We start from the raw sequence: 21,906 nt of genomic DNA on the forward strand, positions 1-21,906 counted from the left end.
TTCAAAACCAAATTCAAAATTCAAGAACCAATTCAAAACTAAATTCAAACTTCAAGAACCAAATATATCGCTTTTGAAATGAGGAACCAAGTTAAACTAAATTTAAATTTTAGGGAACGGACCTTCACATACCAACACTTCTCAGTTCAATGCACCGCCAAGTAGACCCAAGACATCTGTGGTTTAGTCCATTCCTGGAGGATCTGCATAAAAAAAGTTCTATTTCTACACAATCATCCTGAGAGTCCCATCCATCATTCATTTTCTGGACACTAGATGGCTGAGACATCTCAAATAAACAGAAGATTGATGAATAAAAATAAAACGGCAACTGTTAATTCTAAATCGCTTCATATTTACATGAAAAAAGGCTACACGTAACACGCGTAAGTATGTCATAATACCACAGAAAGACAATCATCTTTGCTGCTTTACAAAGTCAACAATCTGTTTACATTGCAGTGACCTTTCCAGGGCTCAGCCAAGTGAGAAGCAAACCGTTTCGATGCTTCAGGAGCTGGAAGTTAGTTCTATTCCCATAAGAATACGTCAATCTAGACTACTTTGTATAAAAGCTTATTTGTTTCAAATAAGTACACAAACTGAATAATCTTCAAACGTGCAAAGTGCTCAATCTCAAGTTCTTAGCAAAGTATGAATTTAATCATTTAATATATTTTCCCCATAACCAACATGGCACAACGTAATAGGTCGATGAGAAACAGTACAATCCTTACAGAACATAAGTAAGAGTCTAACAAGTTCTCAAGCCAAATGACAATCGTCACAGCACTAATCAATAACTCTTCATTAAGCATTTCTACAAGGGCATCCTGGCTAAAAGATCAAGTAATACCAACTAAAGAACAACAGAGACATCATATTAACAACTTGCTGATCGGGGTAACAAAAGGACTGGCTTATTGGTCAATCTAATTTTTAACAATCCTATTCTTAACTGAACCGGAGAGATCACAGGACTACGTCCAACCCAAAGAACTTGTTCATCAAAAGAGGACTTCCAAAATTTACAATAATCAGCCTGCTTCGGCAGAGATTTTGCTAGTTATAGAATCTAGTACAGAAACGTCAGATGTGCAAATTAGCTATTAATTTGTCTCGAAAGTAAGTTACCTACATCCTTCTATGCAATGATCCGCAGCTAACCAGGAGTGCACCCCCACAGTCAGAACTCAAGCTTTCTGCACAAACCCAAGTCGAAGTCTCGAAACTTTCCCAATGGCTTGATGGGTGCAGGGGGGCAAGTCTGAGCAATCCCACTCAAATACTGTGCAGGCGGGGTGATACAATTGGAAGAATCACTTTGAGAGCTCGAGAGCTGAGCAAGAGAGGCCTCAGCCTGATTGGAGACAATAACTTCCAAGAGGTTTTCATAAACTGCCTCTAACAGCTCGCTATCAGAAATGGACTGTTCTTCAGCTTCTTCCTCCAGTTGCATTGAAGAAGAGGAAGAAGAAGAACCAAACTGAAGGCGGCGGGCAACGAATCCAACAGAGCCACTGAAATACTTTCTAGACAGAGGAGCTAACGCCAAATGAGCAGGGCCAGGGGAAAAGGGGTCAAAAACGCCATCCTTAGGAGTACGGGGGCTGCAGAGGGGATCAGAAGATTCAAGACCCTCTTCTAAAGGGGCCTCGCTCCTTTCACCTAAAGAATCTAAACAAGTTAACTGAAGGGATCTGTTGGGCACAACCTGGGTGTGTGGGGACTTCGAATCAGAAGGAAAATCACCGCTCTCTCGGTCAGCATCAGGCGTCGCAGGCCCAAGAGGAGCAGCCATGGCGGCACCTGGACCCCGTAGCTCAACAACCTCCGGCTGAGCTTCCACTTTACTGCAACATTTGCTAGACGGATGTTCGGATTCCTTAGATTCATCGGAACATCGTGCAAAATCCATCCTCGTTAAAGCAATCTGAACGGCGGGCAAAATAATCGTAACGTCAGAAGCAGCAATTTGAGGTAAACACAACGTCAGAGAAACAATGGAAAAACCCTAACCAGAGAGGAAAGCATCTCGAAAGTAAAAGGGCAAATGGAAAATCACAGAAAATTAAAAAAGTACACAAAAATGTATCCGCAAGTACAACAAAAAGAGGAATCTGATCAAGTAACACAGTAAAAACAATCAAAAAGTTCTGGGTAGTCGAATATTTCTTGTTTCAACAACATCGAACAGGTAAGAAACCAGAAACAAAGATTCAGGGCAGGGGAGCGAAGAGACGGCGAAGAGAAAAAAACAAAACGAAACGAAAATGAACAAAAGAGAGAGAAAATTACCTGGAAAAGGATTTGGCGGAGGTTGAAGATGAAGACGGCGATTGAAAAGCGGAACACGAAAGCTTTAGCTTAGATTATGGCTCGAAAAACTAGAAGGGGAAGCGATTGTAGAGAGAGAAATGAAGGTTGGAAGTGGAATCAGAAATGGAGTTTCGTAGTGGAACTGGAAACTGTAGATCACAACTGATCGAACGGTCATATTCATTTTCAAAATCGTTCCAAAATCATGTAGAACTGTTGGGAAAAAAAGGAGCAAAAAAAAAAAAAAGTTCTGGATCGAATTTGGTGGGGTAAAATCTTGATTTCGTTGGAATAGAGATTCTTTTACAAAGTTAAATGTGATTTTTTGTTTATATAATTCAGGTATTAACTAATATCGATAATTTCATGGATAATTTTAAAGATAAATCACAATAAAATATGAAAAATATTATTAATATAGACGTGATATTAATATTACTCAAAGATTAAATGATTTATTTAGTAATTTACATATTTAAAACGAATTTTTTATTTTATAATATTTTCAAAAACATCTATGATAAATTTTTAAGAATAAGACCAAAAAAGCGTTTGAAAAATACAAGAACAAAAGTTGAGGCAGACGATTAAATTAATATTTAAACCTAAATATATTTTGAAAATATTAAAAAATATTTAAGCATGGTTTATATTAACTTATGATTTATTTTGAATGAATTCATTACGTAAATAAAAGGATTTTCAAATCCTACTCATTTGTTTGGGGATCTTGTTTTAAAGTAAAAGAAGTTTATGGATTCAAATTGTGCAAGATTTCAAAATTAACCACTAATTTAAATTTGAATTTTCGTTAGTAAAGATTATAGTTAAAAGATTTTATTAGCAAACTTATTATTATTTCCATGGAATAAAGAGATACTATATATATATCACATCAATTTTCAAATCTTTCTTATTTAAAATATGATTAAAAAACTGATAGAATTTAAAATAATGTGATTTTTTCTTTTAAACAATGCGATTTTGTTTCTTATATATATTTTTTTTATTTTAAATAGAGGATAAGGATAACATGGTTTTTTTTTGTTTTTTTATTTTTTTTATTTTAGAGATTAGAGGATAAAATAGTTGAAAATTAAGGAATCTTTTTTTAATGTTTTATTAAATTTGCAGAATCTTTTTTTTAGTTCATTCACATGCTTGTTATATATAGTCTACAACAAACTTCCTAAATTGCATAGTATTTATTAATAGACCCTACGGTTAATATTTCATTAATTTTCTTACTTATTCTAGTAGAATTTATTTTTAATTATGCAATTTTCTTAAACAATTTTATTTTTAAAGTCATTTTGCAAGTCTTATACATAAAAGTTTTATTTGATGGTCAACTGAAATATAATCCAATTGGTAAAATATTATCAATCTATTTTAAAATTCGCACATTCAAGTCATTATTTTTTATCAAACAATATTGCGTACTTTGAGTGATTGGTGAGTGTTTTTAAGCAAAATACTTATTCTAATTAAACATCTGTTAAATTTGACCCATTTAATTAACATTTTAATCATTTTTTATTCTATTGAATAAATAAAATGCATATTCTTGCAATAAAAATTAAAGAATCTTTATATACTTGTTTTATTCTGTTTTTTTAATATAGGCATATTCTACCTCAAATTCACTTTACTATTTTTTTTACACTATGTACATATTTTACACAATTTTTAATAATTAAATATTACATTTTTAATATGCAATTCACTTTACTGCTAAGCCGTGTAATTTTTAATTATTAAAAGTTTGTGTAAAATATGTATATAGGGTAAAAGAAAAATATTAACGTGAATTTGAGGGTAGAATAGGCATATATTAAAAAAACACATAATAAAACAAGTATATGAAGATTCTCTCCTAGATTTTTTTTTTTATAAAAAAAAAAATAGTATTAGCCCTATAGATTATTTAAAACTTGTCTGTCTCTATATATATATTTTATAGGGCGTGTTTTAATTTAGTGAATAAAAATAGAGAAAGAAAAAGTCAGTTTTAACCTTCAATTTCGTAAACTTTCCTTGTATACTGCAAAACAAGCTCAACGTAAATTAAAAAATATACATATATAAAAAACGGAAAATACTAAAATAGCTTTGCAATATCTATTAGTCTAAGACTATATCAATATAGATTATATCATTGTCAAGTTTTAAGGGTAAAAAATACTTTTTTTCCCAAAAATATTAAAATTTATCTATATACTATTCTCAGTCTTATATGGTCCATTTTTGGCAAATAAAAATATAAATAAAATTTTTATAACAAGGAACAACTTTACAAGTTAAAATTGAAAAAAGTTATCTAACATTAATCTAATGAATCGAGTGAATCGGTTAAAATCGATTTTGTTGATCACTTTGCTGTGTATTTAGTTTGACTTTTTTAACCCAAAATATCAATTATTCGATATTGGTTTTGGCCAAAAATCCACCCACCCTAGCCGAATCCATTTTACAACCATAATACGTATTAGATTTTAAGCAAATATGAAAATAATATTCTCATGAATAAATTACTATCATGCCTTATTTGCAGAAAAATGTTCGAATAAATAAACAAACATCTTCCTTGCTTAACTCAACTCAACTCTATTCTGGAAATAGCCTACAAAGTTATATCATATTCGGAATGAGAAATTCTATAGTTATCGTGTCAATCACTTCTAATACGGCTTTCATTATATCATTTGTAGCACTTCTAGCTATACTCGATTATTTCTCTAGCTTAATGTAAAGTAAAAAAATATATAGTTTAATTAAAAACCATCTTTTCCAACTTGAGCATAGATAAAGTGGTTAAAACATATATTTTTTTCAACCAAAAGATTATTGTAGATTCGAATATTGATCGAATATGTTGTTGTATTAAAAAGATTAAACAATATTTAATTTATGTAATAAATAAACATTACTAAAATTTTTTGATCCATCTTTAAAAGTGGATGATAAAAACAAAGGGGACAAAAAGGTGGCTTATCCAGTCACACGTTTTCTCTACGTGGGCCCGAAAGTTTATATGAGGGTCTATTGTAAATTAAAATTAGAGACGGATCATCAACAAGAGTTCGTGGAAAAGAGGAGAGCTGAAATCTTTAATTAATATTTATCTTTTGTTAATTATATTATATTAAATTTTTTATGTGAGAGAAATGTAAAAACATAGATTTTTTTCCAGAAAATTAAAAGAATATTTATTGGTGATCAGTACGAAGATATATTGACTAGTAAGCACCTAAGTACAGGAAAAAAAATCAACAAATAAATTAGCGTACATTTCTAATTTTATTTTCTATTTATTAAAATAGTAATTAGTAAAAAGGTAAAAATTTGCATTTCTAGATTTGCTTGATTTTGGAATAAAATGAGATTATCTATACTTTTATCATTATTTAAAAGGAAAAATATCCTTATAAACGTCTTTTTATATATCTTAAAAGTATTTCTTCATTATCAATTGATTTTAACCTTTTAATCCTCTAATTTTTTTTTAGTTGATTCAATTGAAATAATAAAATGCATTCAACTTTTAATTAATAAAAATGAAAGAAAATAGGTATATAATTATACATATAAAAGAAGAATAAAATACTCAAAGATTCCCTCTAAGTCCTATAGATTTTAATTCTTTTGTTAATAGTGTTGGTCCTATAGACAATATTATTCTAAATCTTATCCCTACACAACTCTTGTTTCGTTTCATGTTTACTAAGTTGCAAGTCAAAATCATAAAAATCGATGGAATTCAAATCCGTTGGAAATCTTTAGAGTATAAAATTGAAAATAGTCTGATTCCATTCGTTTGTCTAATTAAAAAAATGTTAAATTTTAGCTTAAATTGTAAAAAGTTCTTAAATCAACCACCCTTATATTTATTAATTATTTAAAATAAGCAAACGGATTAAAAGAAAAAAAAAAACCACTAAAGAAAATTTTCACTTCATATACACTAAAAAGTTTTATTTTTATCGACAAGTTGATGTCTGATGAAATTTAAATGCATCATCAAAAATGATTTTAATTTGCATATGTCAGCTCTGCCCATGATATTAGACTTATGCTGATAAATTTATTTTCGTGGACAAATTTTTTTTTTCGTTATTTGATGTGTTTTATATTACATTATAATTTTATTTTGTGTTTGATTTGTTTTGCATTAACCTATTGGCCATTTTTATAAATTTTTAAACATTTTTCTTACTTTGAAAATAATGCATATATTTGTTTTACAAATGCCTCGAAACAAAATTAATTAGTTGTATCCTCATTTCTCATTAGTAAAAACATAAAATGCATTATTTCAAGTAAAAAGACAACATAGGAAAAACCAATACCTCATTTCCTCATCACCATAGCATAGATCTTCTTCCCTTAATTATCTAAATCTCATTCTTGGCAACCCTATCATATTCATATCTTCTTCATCGTGAGGTTGATGCCGTGCTCCGGTTCGATCACGAGGTTGAACACGGGCGAGTGTTGATACGTCGAGGGTACCGAGAAGGAGAACTTGGTCAGAAGTATAGCGAGAACAATCTTCAACTCTACAATGGCGAGATTCAAGCCTGCACAGATGCGAGGCCCGGCGCCAAAGGGCTGGTAGAGCTGGGGAACTTTGCAGGCCCCCGCAACTCCGTTGACAAACCGGTCGGGGTTGAACTCGTCAGCATCGGGGCCCCAGATGGAGGTATCCCGATGAAGGGAGATTACAGGCACCCATATGTTTACTCCTTTTGGGACCATAAGCTTGCCAAAGTGCATGTCTTCTAAGGCTTCTCTTGACATGAACACCACCGTTGGGTAGAGGCGCAGGGACTCGTTTATCACCATTCTCAGCTAAAAAACACACATGCCAATGGGATTTCATACATCAGATCAGTTCTAAATTAGTAGTTCCTATAAAATTACAAATTTCGTTTTGAATGATTAGTATTGTGTTTAATAGGTCCCTTAACTTAGAAAAATATAGGAAAATATTAACCGTAAGGAGCAACATTTTCCTGACCACCATTAAATATTTGACACTAAGTGAGAGAAATGCAAAAACAGAGACTTTTTATAAACATTAATGAATTGTAAAATTTATAATGGTGGCGAGGACACGATATGGTCCTGACTGTTAAGGAGTCAAACATTTTCCAAAAATATATGATTGGTTGATAAACGTCAAATATACTTACAAACTACCATGTTTCTTTCATTAAACATTTTTTTTTTTTATAAAATACTTGGGTCCTTAAATCTTGTCCTTACCCCATTTAAAGATGGATAATTCATTATTTTTTTTAATAAAGTCTTTATTTCTACATTTTTCTCTCTTAGTTATCAAACATTTAATGGTAGCGAGGACAAATATTGATCTTTACCGTTAAGAAACCTATATTTGGAAAATACTTGGCTCTCCTTACTAGTAAGTAGCAATTCCCTCCCTACCATTATTAAATACGTGACAACTAATAGAGAAATACAAAAACAAAAGTTTTTTCTTTTTTTAAGAAAATAACTGGCTGTCAAATAATTAATGGTGGTTAAGGGACATGTTGCTACTTACAGCTAGTAAAAAACAATTATTTCTGTTTTTTAAAGACATTTAAAACTAACTATTTAATCTAGTACCAACATCAACTTAGCTTAATAATTATTAACACGAGCTCATGAGTTCGAAGGTCAACTCCCTCTTGTTGCTCTAAAAAAAGAAAAACTATCTAGTACTAAAAATACTCTCTAATCTAGTTATCAAGAGAGTGAAATTTACCAGTTTCATCTTGTTGACCATGTCGGGGTCGGGCACGCGACCGCCGCAGACTTCGACGACCTCCTCCCGGACGCGGGCCTGCCACTCGGGGTTGGAGGCAAGGAGGAGCAAGGTCCAGCAGGCGGACATGGCAGTGGTTTCATGGCCAGCGAAGTAGACAGTCTTGCAGTTATCAACTATGAACCTGGCCTTGTTTTCTGCGCTGAGATCGCTGTTTTCCGCACCCTCTATGATTATCTGAAGCAAATCCCTCGCGTTGTTCCTCCCTTTCTTCCGTTCCTCAGCCACGCCCAGGATCAGACTTCGAATCTCCTTCTCCAGCCTCCACAATTCTCTATTGCTCTTCACTGGAATGTACCTGCAAATTTTTAGCTCCCCTTTAGGAATCCAAATGGAAAATAAATATAATTTTCTTGGATCCGAATTAGAAACTTTTCATCTTTGAAAACTGCTACTTTGATTGGTCCTGGGATTAGAATTGTCGTTAGATATATAATAATTAATTTTTAATCAAAACAATAATGAATTTTAATTCATTTTATTATTATTTTAGTGATGGTAAATATTATTTTTATTATAACACTTTATTAAATACTAATAAATAATATACATAAACTAAAAAAGATTAATATAATTTTTATGGAACAACCCTCGTTAATGTGAAATCTTATTAAATTTTATTGTTATACTATTTTATAATAATGAATTGTATTTTAACTATTTATTGATATTGATTAATAATAATACACTAAAATTAAATAATGGATCAGTTAAAAAGGAAAAAATTTATAGCAACATCATATCAATTACTTTTTTATTTTTATAAATATTTATTAATATTGATTAATAATAGTTTTTTATTTAGTAATAAAATATATATTTAATATAATTTTTTATTAGAAAGAATTATTAGTAGTAAAAATAAAATTAAAAAAAAGGAAATATATGGGTATCGTTAGTACGAGAAAATAGCAAAAGTCGTAAATTATTCTCCAGTTTATTCGTTTTCATTCTCTGCACAAACTTTTTTGCCCATTGATGGAGAAACCGACAGGGGTATTTAAATGTACGTGCGGTGGTGGCCATGTGTATGTTTTTGTTTTTGTTTTATTATTATTTTTACGAAAGGTGATAGTCAAAGGTTCAAATTCCCACCGAAACGAAAACTCAAAATATTTAAAAGCCTCAATTAAATTATAAATCTAGCACTTTTAAAATTATACCTCTAATAAGTTTTTAAGGCCTAAATCAAAAATCTTATTTTTTCAAAACATAAAACATTATTTACTGTAATGGGTATCGTTAAAAATCTCGTACCCACCAAAATGAGCATAGTTATAGCTAAATCATAATTCACGTATATTTCCAAAAATAAGAAAATCTCGTATCGAATTTGTTGGGTAAAAAAAAAAAAAGTTCAAACGAGAGAGAGCGTACTTCAAGCCTGGTAGTCCCATGAGCATGCTTTTGCTGGACATGATTCGCTGAAGAGCTCTGAGTTTCTGAAAGATGAGTCTCCCATCTGTGTAGCTGCTTCCAAAGCAGGCTTTCGAGATTACATCCGCCGAGAAATTTCTCATATCCAGATCGATTCTCACCTCTCCTTCGTCTCCATTAACGATCTGCTTCTCCCAGCAACTCACCAGTTCCTTCGCAGATTCTATCATGATCCCGTACATTCCCTGCAATGCATCAGCAGTGTCGTCATTGTGATTCAATCAAACAATTCCTAATCCAATTAATTACTACCTTGATTTTGTCCATGTAGAGTTCAGGGGACATGATTTTCCTCTGGTACACCCACAGTGGGCCATTGGACGACAAAATCCCCTGTCCTAGAAGAGGACCTCTCTCTTTCTGCAGATACGACGGTTTCCCCAAATCCAGAGAAGTGCAAACGCTGATTTCCTTCACTAATTCGTGATCCTCCACAAACAGCACGAGAATGTTCCCCAGCATGAAGCTCAACATTCCCCCAAACCCTAACCAATCGCAAAATCCAAAACAACAACCCTAAGTACTCAGAAATTCACATTCCATTCAAAATCGATCGACACGGAAAATCAATCGAACAAAACGCACCGTATCGCCGCGACCAATCGTTGAGGAACGGGAACAGCGAGTGCGCCCACTCGTGCGACACGCGGCCGGGCACCGGCGGAGATCTCGAGTCCTTGGCCTGCGAACGCCGCATTTCCGCGATGTTTCCGAGGAGGAACGACGGCTCTGGTCCTCTGATCCCCTGCTTCTGCAGCCTCGATCGAACTCGATTAGGTTTCCTATGCATCTGATCGTACATCCTCGCCGCCAGACTGCTCAATGCGATCGCGATCGCAGCAACGACTATCGCCGCCAACATCGTTCCGATTGATTGTAACAATCGCGTCTCGCCGGAGCTCTGTTCGTCGCCTCTCGTTCTCTACAGAATCATACAAAATGGATACGGAAGGAGTGACCGAAGCAATGTGAAGCTCTTCTTGTTCTTCGGCTTTGGTTTCTCCGCTATCGGTCACCGGCGCCGGAATCTGAAGCTCTCCGATATGGTTTTGAAGTTTTTATAGCAGAGCGGGAGAGAGGGAAGGATTAATCCTCTCCAACAACTGGAAATAAATCTTTTTAAATTTATTTTTACAGTATTATAATTTTTAGAAAATATATTAAAATTTGTTAATATAATAGGTAAATGGAGGCATGGAATTTAGAATTAAATAAATTTTATTTAAAGATAGGTCGAATCTCGACTCTTACAAGAATCTAAATATATTAATGAAACAATAATGTAATGATTGTCAACAATTTTTGTCAAAAATGAGATAATTTAATTTTTTTTAGTATAATCAATAATACGAGCCTAGGAATTTGAACCTTCTAACTTTTTGTCAATGATATATTGAGGGGCTCTAATTTAGAATCCGATAGAACTGAAAATTTTAAAATATTAACTGTCAAATTAAATAATTATCTAAAATATTACATATAATTTATTATAGATTTAAATACTATTCTAGTTCATGTACGTTTATTTTGGTCCCTACAATTCTAAAAAGTGATCGATTTGGTCTTTAGATAAAATTTTTAACACAAATTTTACATATCATACAAGTTCATTAATTTAAATTTTTTACTACATTAAAAAGAATAGTGAAATGTCATGTTAAAATGAGGATCGATAGAAATTAGATAAAAAAAATAAAACAAAATTATGTAGATAATTATATTTTAAAAGTAAAAGATTAAAATAAATATTTTAAAAGATCGAAAATATAAAAAAGCAAAATAATATTTAAACCTTCGTTATATTTACTATTTAGCTTTTAGGCAAATGCCCATCCACCAAAAATAAATAATAAAAATCACGTCACCGGCTTATCACGTGATCATATATATATTATTTATGTATTTTTTTCCATCGGTCGGAATGGTTTTATTTTAATGATTCTAAAAAATATAATAATAAGAAGAGAAAAAAGGTTTCATTTTAACATTCTTAAAAGAGGGGCCCACCGGATATATTTCATTGCACGTTTTTCGCGTGCGCTATTTCTTTCTTCTTCGTTTTTTTATTGCGTTGATATTTTAATATTATCAATTATGTAATGGCATTCGTTGGCGAAAAAAAAAAAAAACACACACATATATATAGATAGATATATACGTAATGTCATTTATAATTTTTTTAATTTAGTAAATGGGATAGGATTTTTTGAACCAACGATTTTTTATAAACATGTTATTAATATCTTAAAGTTGAACTATATAAGTTTAGATCGCGAGCTTCATTTCTCTTGTATTTTTTGTTTTATTCAATTTTCGCCTTTAAATTTTTCAAAAGTTTATTTGAATTATTGAAGTTTCAAATCACAACCGTTTTAATCATCTTGTTAGATAAATGACATGAATTTGAAAGTATATTAAAATGCTTACGTGGACATATATTAAAATCATCGTATAAGTTCATTAAAATAAAATTAGATTGGGTGAAAACTGATCGTACAATAAGGAAAAGGACTAAAATAGTTATTTCAATAAAATTAAGAGATTGAAATATAGAATTAAAATGAAATAAATGTAGAAAATTAGAAAAAAATAAGATTTAAACTTTTTTTCTTTCTTTCTGAAACAGTAAGATTTAAACTTGATTTTAGTAATCCCTGCCCATTGAGAATGATATTCATAGAAAAAGGATACTAATCAAATACATATTACAAAATAATAATAATAATAATAATAATAATAATAATAATAATAATAATAATAATCAAAATCTGAAGTTATGGAAATTGTTAGGACGACACACTCAAATTTCAATCTAACTTCATCAGCCATAAATTGAAAAAAAAAATGCTGAGTCATCCTGATATATAAATATTATTATAATTTAGTGTTTTGAGTAAAGATAGTTATTAAAGTTAAACTCTTGTAAAATTTTATATAAAAAATCTTCTGATCAACTACTCAAAATAGAAATCGTTAACCAGGTCGAAGTCGAGCTCTTCGATCGATAAAATTATATAAAATAAAGTCAAAATTAAAATGTATTTTAAAATATAAATTAATGTGTGGCATCAACTAAATACGGTGGTAAGACTATCAGTACGTAAAATCCACCGATATTCGTATTAAAATTACATAAAAAAAGAAAAATACTCCTGCTAAAATAGTGATTTTATATATATATATATTTTTTTTTTTAAATAACAACAATGTTCTCAAAGTTGTTTTATTACGTCTTGAGTTGGAAATTGAAGCACATGGAAAACGTTTTGTTTTTTGAGCCAAGGAATCTAATATTAATTTTTTTTCTTCAATATTAAATTTTGATGAACAATATTAAATTATATTTATATTTTAAGAATTAGTGGGAAATTATATTTATATTTTAGTTGGGTTCAATTCAACTATTTCTGTATATGTTAGATATTTAGTAACACATCAAAGACTAAAACTTTATAGTACTAGTTGTATTTTATTTTATTTTTGATAATATTACTTATAAATAAAGAGATTCCATTTATAAAAAAAGATAATAATAGTAATCGACTCGATTGAATCGATTTAATTGGTATAGATTACATCGTACAATTGGTCGATTCGATTTTTTTTTCGTTTTCACCAAACTATGGACTTGAAAAAAATATATGATGATGTTTGAATAATTTTTTTCATTAATTGGAGGACTTTTTTTAATATTGTTTCTTATTAAAATATACCATAAACCAAACTATTTCGAATAATAATATTTGGAAAGTAGATGACTGTCCCTCCTATCAAGTGGCAGCAACATGGCGGCCCACAATTTCAACCTTAGTTGGCAATTTGGATTCTATTTATTATTTTTATATTCATTGAATCAAATAGATTAAGTGAATATATTGACAGAGTTTGACATACTTGTTTTTTAAAATTATTTTCGTGAATCAAGTGAGTTCATTAAAAAATAAAAGACGAAAAAATGGCAAAAAAGAAAGAATTCTTTCCCCTTCTATATCTTGCATCTATAGTATTTTTGCCGTGGTGGATCTCTCTTTCATTTAATAAAAGCCTAGAATCTTGGGTTACTAATTGGTGGAATACTGGGCAATCCGAAATTTTTTTGAATGATATTCTAGAAAAAAGTATTATAAAAAAAGTTATAGAATTAGATGAACTCTTTCTCTTGGACGAAATGCTAAAGAAATACCCAGAAACACATCTACAAAAGCTTCGTATCGGAATCTACAAAGAAACGATCCAATTGATCAAGATGCACAATGAGGATCGTATCCATACGATTTTGCACTTCTCGACAAATATAATCTGTTTCGTTATTCTAAACGGTTATAATCAAATGGTAGAAATTGTCAAAACAACATTTTTATGTTTTTAGTGTTTTCCCATTTGAGATTTAAAATTTTTAGATAGAGAAATATATTTAAAAGGACAAAAACTTTGATAAATATAATATAAAGGTTGTAAAATAATAATTATACAAAATCCATAACAAAATATTAATAAATTAATTAATATTATTTTAATCAATAATTACTAATATTTGTAAAACGAATATATAATTATGTTTATTATTTAACCTATCATATGGATGGTTCATTGGTTCAAATGGACTTGAGAATAAATATGTTAAAACACATAATCGCCATCTACCTTATGAATAAGTAATTCTAAGAGTGACCAAAGGATGGATTCAACACATCCAAGGAGGTTGGTGGACGGTGCACATGGTGATTTAGCCTCATTTATAGATTTGAGTCTCTTGTTTTCTAATCACCAACCAAATGTTCCCGAGATCAAAACAAGATAGGATTATGCAACTATATTATACATTTCTTACACGTGTTGGTAGTTTATTCGATAATAAAAATCAATTTTTTATGAGGAATAAAAATTAATTTTGTCATAATTAACAACACTTTTCTAACTTGTTAAAAAAAAACTTAGCATATTTTGTTAAAAAGAAAAAAAACACAGCTTTTTGGTGAATTTGTTAGGATTTTTCTTTTGATAATGCTTTAATTCAAACTTATTCCAAATATATATCAACCTCTAAACTATTTCCAAAAATAATGCTTGGAAAATTATAGATTGTCTTCAAGGGACGACCTATGCCACTTCACAATTTCGGAGTTGCATGGCGTCATTCTGACATGTCATCTCTACAAATGCGATTGTTTAAAATTTGGTAAGCTTGCATGTTAATATACTTCATTTAATTTACTTTGGTAAAATCTATCTTTTATTCTAAAATATTTTTTAAACAATATATCTTTAATAGTAATTTTTTTTTAAGAATTAGCACCTATTTCAATAATATATTAAAAGAAAAGAAAAAGTGATATAATGGAAACTTGAATCAAGGATCTCGGGATTAAAAAGTAAACGTACCATCAGTGTACCAAAGTGGTAATTTTAAACAATTGAGGCATATGTCATCTGTTGAAGAGACAACATGCCATAATTAAAAGAAAAACACACATGGTGCCAGCGAGGCGCCATGCAATTATTTTATTTTCCAATCATTATTCTTGAAAATAGTCTGGAGATTGATATATATTTGAAATAAATTTGAATTAAAGCATCATTAAAAAAAATATCCGAATTTATTTTGATTTTGAGGAGGATGAAATAAATCATTAGTTAATAAGTAATTTGCTAGATAAATACAAACTTGCCAAACAAATTAAAGTGAGGTTTAAAATACCACAATCTCTGATGTTAGGCAATTTTCAAGTCCTAATTTTACTGTGTTAAAAGTGATCAATGAGATCTTTTAAAAAACAAATAGTTAAAATTCTTAAACAAAAATAGTTAAATTAATTAAATTATTGTTTTATTAATATATTTGGGCAGACGAACAATGCTATTTAACACATGAAAAGACAAAATCCAACTTGTCCATCAATAACAACCCACACGCCCTTCAACAAAAGTCATTTTTTCCAAATGGTATCCCAAGTATATAAGTAGATTAATAAAATAACAATTTAATTATATATAAACTTTTTGTAAAAAACTTCCAACAAAATCTTTTCCCCAAACTTGGATACGTCACGGGTAAATTTAGAATTAACTAGAAGATTAAGAATTATTTGATATATTTAAAAACAGCTGAGTTAAATTTCACTTCATAGCATAAATTTAAATATAGCACGAGTTTCACCCCTCCTCGTCTTTTTTCTTTTCCTCCTTTTATTTTACAGATCTAAAGTATACTATTTTTGTAAAATTTTAAATTGTTACTATATTTAAAAATACATATTTATTTATTTATTGTTTTTTTAACCATATTTATTTATTGTTTTGGGACAACATATTTATTTATTTATTGTTATGTAAATTCCTAAAAGATTAATGGTGTTTAATTACACAAAACTAAATAACTAATAAAAATGATCTGATAAATGGATAGAAAATGTACAGTTGGGCCGATATTATGAACATGGGCTCGCGTTATATAAATAGACAACTGGGCCCGACGTGACCGCAGCAGCGTTTCCGCCCAAGCCCAATACATGATTTCGTCCTTTTATTCTTTTTTTTTTAAGGTTACTCCGAGTAATTTTGCGCAATAATATTATTATTTATTTATTTCAAATTTATTCTCTACGTTTTTTATTTTTATTATTATTTTTGGTACAAATTCTTAAAATTTCACAATAATGTTATTATAAAAGTATTGAAAATTTTAGGTTTTTTATTTTTATTTTTTATAGTACAATGTGTAGGAGTGAGGATCGAAGTCACAATCTCTTGGTTAGAGATATATGCCAATTACTCCTGAGCTATGTTCGATTTGGTATTGAAAATTTTAGGTTAATTTATTTTTTGAAAGAGAAGAGAACAAAATAAGCTAAAGAGAACCATCTAAACATGCAATAAAGTTCCACCTAGATCAATAAAACTCGGAATTTGTGCAATATATAATTCCTGTGAGGATTTGCATTTTCGATATTTAGAGAGGTAAACGAATTCTTGATCAGTTAGCTTCTGCTCATGTCGCCTGAGGTTTATTATCAGCTACATTTAACATCCATTGACGAAAAAGGTATAACTAAAAAATGAACATTTTAAAAAATGCAGGCAAAATAAAAAAATGACTCAAATGTAAGAGACAAAAACTTATATTTAGCTTTTTAATTTTCATAAGCATAAATTTGAGCAATGCTCGACAATAAACATATATTCTAGAAGCAAAATACCTCTTTAAATAAAGCTAAATACGCCAAATGATTACTAATCTATTAGGTCATTCTTAATTTGGTATTTAATCTTTTCAAATTCTCATATTACCTTTAATGTCTTAAAAGTTCTTAACAAAAGTTTGAAGTATAATTCAATTATTAGTTTATTAACATATTTGATATGTTACCCAAACGCTACTAACACATGAGCAAAATTTAACCTATCTATCTTAAATTCTTCTGATTGGTATGTCTAACAAAATAATAATTTAATCACACGTGAGCTTTGTGGTAACAAATTTTATAATTAAAAAAAATTAAACGATAATTTTTAATACAATAAAAGTAAAAAGTGAGGATGTTAAAAAAAGAAACACTTAATTTATTTAGTCTTTAATTAATATATACGACAAAATTGAAGAGGTTGATGCCACTATTGGAAATAATAATAATATAATATAAATGAGAAGTTTGGAAGAGGCAAATTATTTTATTTGGCCTTTGAGGGAGGCTATGGACAAGTATCACATGCCACTGTATCTTTCTATTTTTATTTATTTTTGACAAAATCAGAAAGCAAAATTCCAAAACTACCCTATCACAGTTATGTAAGTTTCTAAAAAATAAATTCAAACATTTTTTTAACTCTATAAAAATTATAGAAAAAAAAGAAGTTTAAATATGTTGATGCCGAAATCCGATTCGCTGATGTGTCCAATGCAGCGATTGTCGGACGGAGTTTTCCTATGAGAATGGACCTCGACACATGTGAGCTGTCTTGTCAAATATCCTCCGACGCTCAAGTTATAGAGTGAGGAAAATATGGAGAGTTTTAGTGTAGTGAATAGTCCTTACCTTATGGATGAGGTATTCTTCCCCTTATATTGGCGGTAGTGCATCTGAAGAGGCCATTTGGCATAGGACGACGTGGTGGGCCCTTCTTTCAAACGTCTTTTGATGGACCGTTGGGAGACATTTCGGAGAATAGGATCTCGTTCTTGTCGTCTGCGGCATGTCTCCCATTGTAGACTCTACTGTCATCAGGGCGTCACAACCTCATCGATATGTCTCCTATTAGAGATAAAGATTCGAATTCACGATCATTTAGTCATAGATAGATACTTTAACGGGTTGAACTAGGCTCAAATTCATGATTTAGCTTATATTAATTATAAAAGTTAATGGTAATAATGGTTACACCTGTTTTTTTTATATATAAAGTTTTTAATTGAATGTCTTAAAGTATCGAGGCTTTTTTGAATAAATTAAAGTAGAGGTTAAACTATAATAAATATCAAATAAATAATAGATCGAGTAGATATAAAAGTCAATCACGAAAGTTATAAAAATCTCAAGAGAAGTCTTAAACACATTTACTCCTCATTGGACTGCCAATAACGGGTGGAGATGGCGTGATATACCATTCTTGTAAATATTGGTACATATTGTCATTTTTGTCGTGAACTCATTCAGTGACTCGCGGAAGTATTTTTCTGATAATGTAGGCTCAAGAATAATTGGTTATGAGTTCGAATCACTCACCCCAATTATTGTAGTAAAAAAAGTAAGAACATATCGATAAAATGTCGATCTTGATAAATAGTTTTAGGAAAATTATAAAAATAAAAAATTCATGACAAATATTTAAACAATAAATAAGCATTTCATTATTTTTAAATAATTAAAATTGGTTAAGATTAATATTATGTCTATATCAGTTATATTTCGTTGTAAGCATATTTTTCATTTAATATAAGATTAATATATTGACCAAATATTTAAAATTGTATATAGTAGTTCAGTATTGGGGTTTCAAATAGATTTAAGTCTTAATTGAATGGTTAATGAAAAACTAATGGTAATGACTAAACTAGTTTGTCGGCAAAGATTATGGGTTAAAACAAAACTTTTGACGATTCCAACACTAAAATAGAACATTTTGAAAGCTTTGAAATTAAAATAGAGCGTTTAGGGATTTAAATGAGATAAGTATAAAATGCTGACAAACTAATTATAATTTAAAACTTAAAAAATAGGTGTGCAAATAGTACAGGAAAATTATATGCTAATATGCCAATTAATCATGTGACTCAATATAAATAAATGGAGAGAATAAATTTTTTTTTTATATTTTAAGTGTGAGTTAGACTTTGGCAGAGATTGTGTGTTCGATCCCCCACCCTCACATGTTGTATTAAAAAAAAGGTGTTTGATGCATAAATTTGACCTCCTAGGATCTAGCCAAATTCGCATCAATCTTCTAGGATAAAAGAGATCGATGAGACCTGAAAAATAAAATAGCACTAAGACCGGTGTGGCTCTAGCCACACGGGCTCCGATGCTTAAGTTAGAATCGGAGTAGTTGGGTATAAAGTGTAGGGTGTTGTGAGCATACCTCTAGGGTTTGACTTAGCCCCTATTTATAGAAGTTGAATCCTAATCTCAATAGAGTTTACAGAAGTTGAACCCTAGTATCTTTAGGAGATCTGGACTTCTGGGCCCATGTACTTTGTTGTGGATCTAATGTCAGATCAATGGTCGAGATCAGGCGGGCACAAGGATCGAGAGGAGTCAAATTAGGGTTCTCGACCTTGGTCGAGAACACCTCGACACCGGCGACGGCTCGGTCCGGTTTGGCCCTGGTCAACGGTCTTCGGCGATTCCCCTTCTGTCGCTTGGTCCGTTCTGTATTTTTCTTCCCATAACAGTAGCCCCCACTCTAAAACTAGAAGCCAATAAGCATAAGTAAAATGCTAAGACTTGTATATTGAGAGTACTTGTTGCTCGGTGGTTATATAGGTGGCTGTTTCTGTGAAATAGTCCCCATACCCTTTCGTCGTAGTTGACTGTAGTCAAGTCTCTTGGGCTCTACCGTACAGTAAACTTGAACTGTGATTTAACTTTTAGTTGCGCTTGCTGTACCACCCTTGGGTTTCTAACCTATTTGGATTTTGCCCATGATTTTATACTCAAGGGTTTACTCTTGGGTTTCCAACCTTTTTGGTTTTTGCCAATGGTTTTATACCCTGAGTCTAGTCGATATCCTTTTGTCGTTGTTGATTGTCCTTTCATGGGCTGGTCTTCTTAGCTCCATACTATAGTTGGCTGCAATCAGGTCTCCTTGACGCTGCTATACGGTTAATTTTAACCATTAGATTTTAGTCTTGGAATGTAACTTTTAGTTGGGCTAGCGGTACCATCACCATTCATGGGTTTCTAACTTGTTTGGTTTTTGCCCGTGGTATTTTATACCCCAGTGTTTACTCTTGGGTTTCTAACCTATTTGGCTTTCGCCAATGGTTTTATACCTTGAGTTTTAGTCGGAACCCTTGGGTTTCTAACCTACTTGGCTTTTGCCAGTCTTTACCTTGAATTTCATCAACACCCCTGGAATTCTAATCGATTTTGGCTTTTGCCAAATTGTTTTATACCGTCGGTTTCCTTGATTGACTTGACTTACCTGCTTTCTGTTTCAACATTTCTGGGCCTGTACACATGCCTTTTTTGGCTTCTTTGTGATTTTCTTCCCCAGTTTCATTGACTGGCTTCTAGCTTATCGGTCTGCTTCTAGGTTTGTCCCAGTTCGAGTTCATTGACCAGCTATTGATTAACTTACGCATGCCCCCACTTGAGGAGTTTTCATTTAGAATAAAAGATAAACTTTCAAGTAATAAGGAATTAATTAGATCGTAGATGCTTGAATTTCAATTAACATATTTTTTAAAACATTGAATCAGAAATAATTTGAAGCAAGACAAATGATAATCAGAAAACCTGTCCTATGCTAACATGTAAGCAATTATTAAAACCTGACCTATTCAATCGTTAACCATACATAGGGGGAGAGAAACTAAATACTATCATGTAATGCATGTTTGTCGAGTTGTCCTGTAGCCTCTTAAAGTAGTGTGGTAGTATTATCGCAATACTCGTTGCTCTCCTCTGACTCTTGTTCGAGTGAGACTGTCATTGGGGTATATTTTTTCAGAAGATCGCGTTGATCCGATTGATCTTGAGTTTGGTTGATACCCACTCTGAATGAAGCAACTCTTTTGCGCTCATATACTTTTGAGCTCGAGTCAATGCTTATGAGAAGGTTGTTGGGGTCATTTTTCTAAAAGAGAATGATAGCTGGCTCTTTATCTCTTACGCCAGATATAGAAGCAAATAGTGAGATTCCGTCAGTAAGGTCTTTGACCAGTAACCTTTCCGAGCCATATATTCTTTAAGGCTTTCAATTGTTTCTTGTTTTATGGTTAGGAGGTAGGTAACAAGTCGACCCCTATTCTGCTCTCTAACAAATTGCGCGATAAATGCCCCGACCAGTTTTTTTAAAGAGAAGATTGATTTTCTTCTTAATTGTCAAAACCAGACGAGCAGTGCCAGTTAATGTGAAAGAGAATACTCTGCACTTGATTGCATATGTCATTCCGTAGAGGTCCATCCATTCTCTATACGCATCCAGATAGTCAATAGGATATGTTGAGCCGTCGTACTGCTTTATAGTAGGGAGTTTGAACTTTGAAGGGATCTTTTCTGTCATTATCTCTTCCACGAATGGTGAATCTGCCTACTCGGTGATCTCCTCAAGATTGTATCTTCTGTTTTTTCGTTTTTTACTATCTTTCTGCGATCTTTCTGTATGCTCATGTTGGCTAAGTGATTTTTCTTTATCGAGCGTGGTGTTCCCGAGACCTGGTCGGGTTTCCTGCCTACCTCTATTGTTGTGTGTCACAAATTTTTGTGGTCTCATGATTACTGGATCTTATCGATGGAAAGTATCACTCCATGGTTTGTCGTTCCCTCCCATTATCAGTTTACTCCATGGCAATGGGCTGTTCGTTGGTTCTGAGCAAGTGTTGGTGGCATCTTGTCTTGTTGCTCAAGTCTTTCGAGAACGAGAGATATGCTCCGGTTTATTCCTGCAATCTTTTCTTCTAAAGCAGCTAATTCGCTCTCCTGCTGTTCAGGAATTTTTGTTTGTTGCTCTTTCCGCCCTGGAAATTGTGGCCTTGCGTCACCCAAGGCCTGCTCGAGAAGTTGTCGCCCTGCTTCACCCTTGGCCGTCTCGGATAAGAGCAGCCCCCGAGTCGCGTGATATTTGTCATCGGAATGTCGTTGTCTTTCTCCCGGATTCATGTC

General features: G+C 31.6%; 2 protein-coding genes across 2 annotated transcripts; both read right to left on the bottom strand.

Annotated features, from left to right (window-relative positions):
• Positions 1-284: 284 nt before the first annotated feature.
• On the bottom strand, positions 285-2,483 carry LOC111023190 (uncharacterized). Its single transcript, XM_022300569.2, has 2 exons — positions 2,299-2,483; positions 285-1,933 (listed from the first exon to the last, which is right to left on the bottom strand). The coding sequence occupies exon 2, from the start codon at positions 1,916-1,918 to the stop codon at positions 1,187-1,189; it is 732 nt and encodes a 243-aa protein (XP_022156261.1). The 5' UTR covers positions 1,919-1,933; positions 2,299-2,483; the 3' UTR covers positions 285-1,186.
• A 4,090-nt stretch (positions 2,484-6,573) lies between these two features.
• Positions 6,574-10,643, bottom strand: LOC111023191 (cytochrome P450 714C2-like). Its single transcript, XM_022300570.2, has 5 exons — positions 10,172-10,643; positions 9,839-10,071; positions 9,527-9,771; positions 8,090-8,447; positions 6,574-7,170 (listed from the first exon to the last, which is right to left on the bottom strand). Exons 1-5 carry the CDS (start codon positions 10,446-10,448, stop codon positions 6,745-6,747), a joined length of 1,539 nt encoding a protein of 512 aa, XP_022156262.1. The 5' UTR covers positions 10,449-10,643; the 3' UTR covers positions 6,574-6,744.
• Positions 10,644-21,906: the final 11,263 nt, after the last annotated feature.

Source organism: Momordica charantia (genome assembly GCF_013281855.1).
Source record: "Momordica charantia cultivar OHB3-1 chromosome 1 unlocalized genomic scaffold, Mcharantia_2.0 BLBB01000001.1, whole genome shotgun sequence".
Taxonomy (NCBI): domain Eukaryota; kingdom Viridiplantae; phylum Streptophyta; class Magnoliopsida; order Cucurbitales; family Cucurbitaceae; genus Momordica; species Momordica charantia.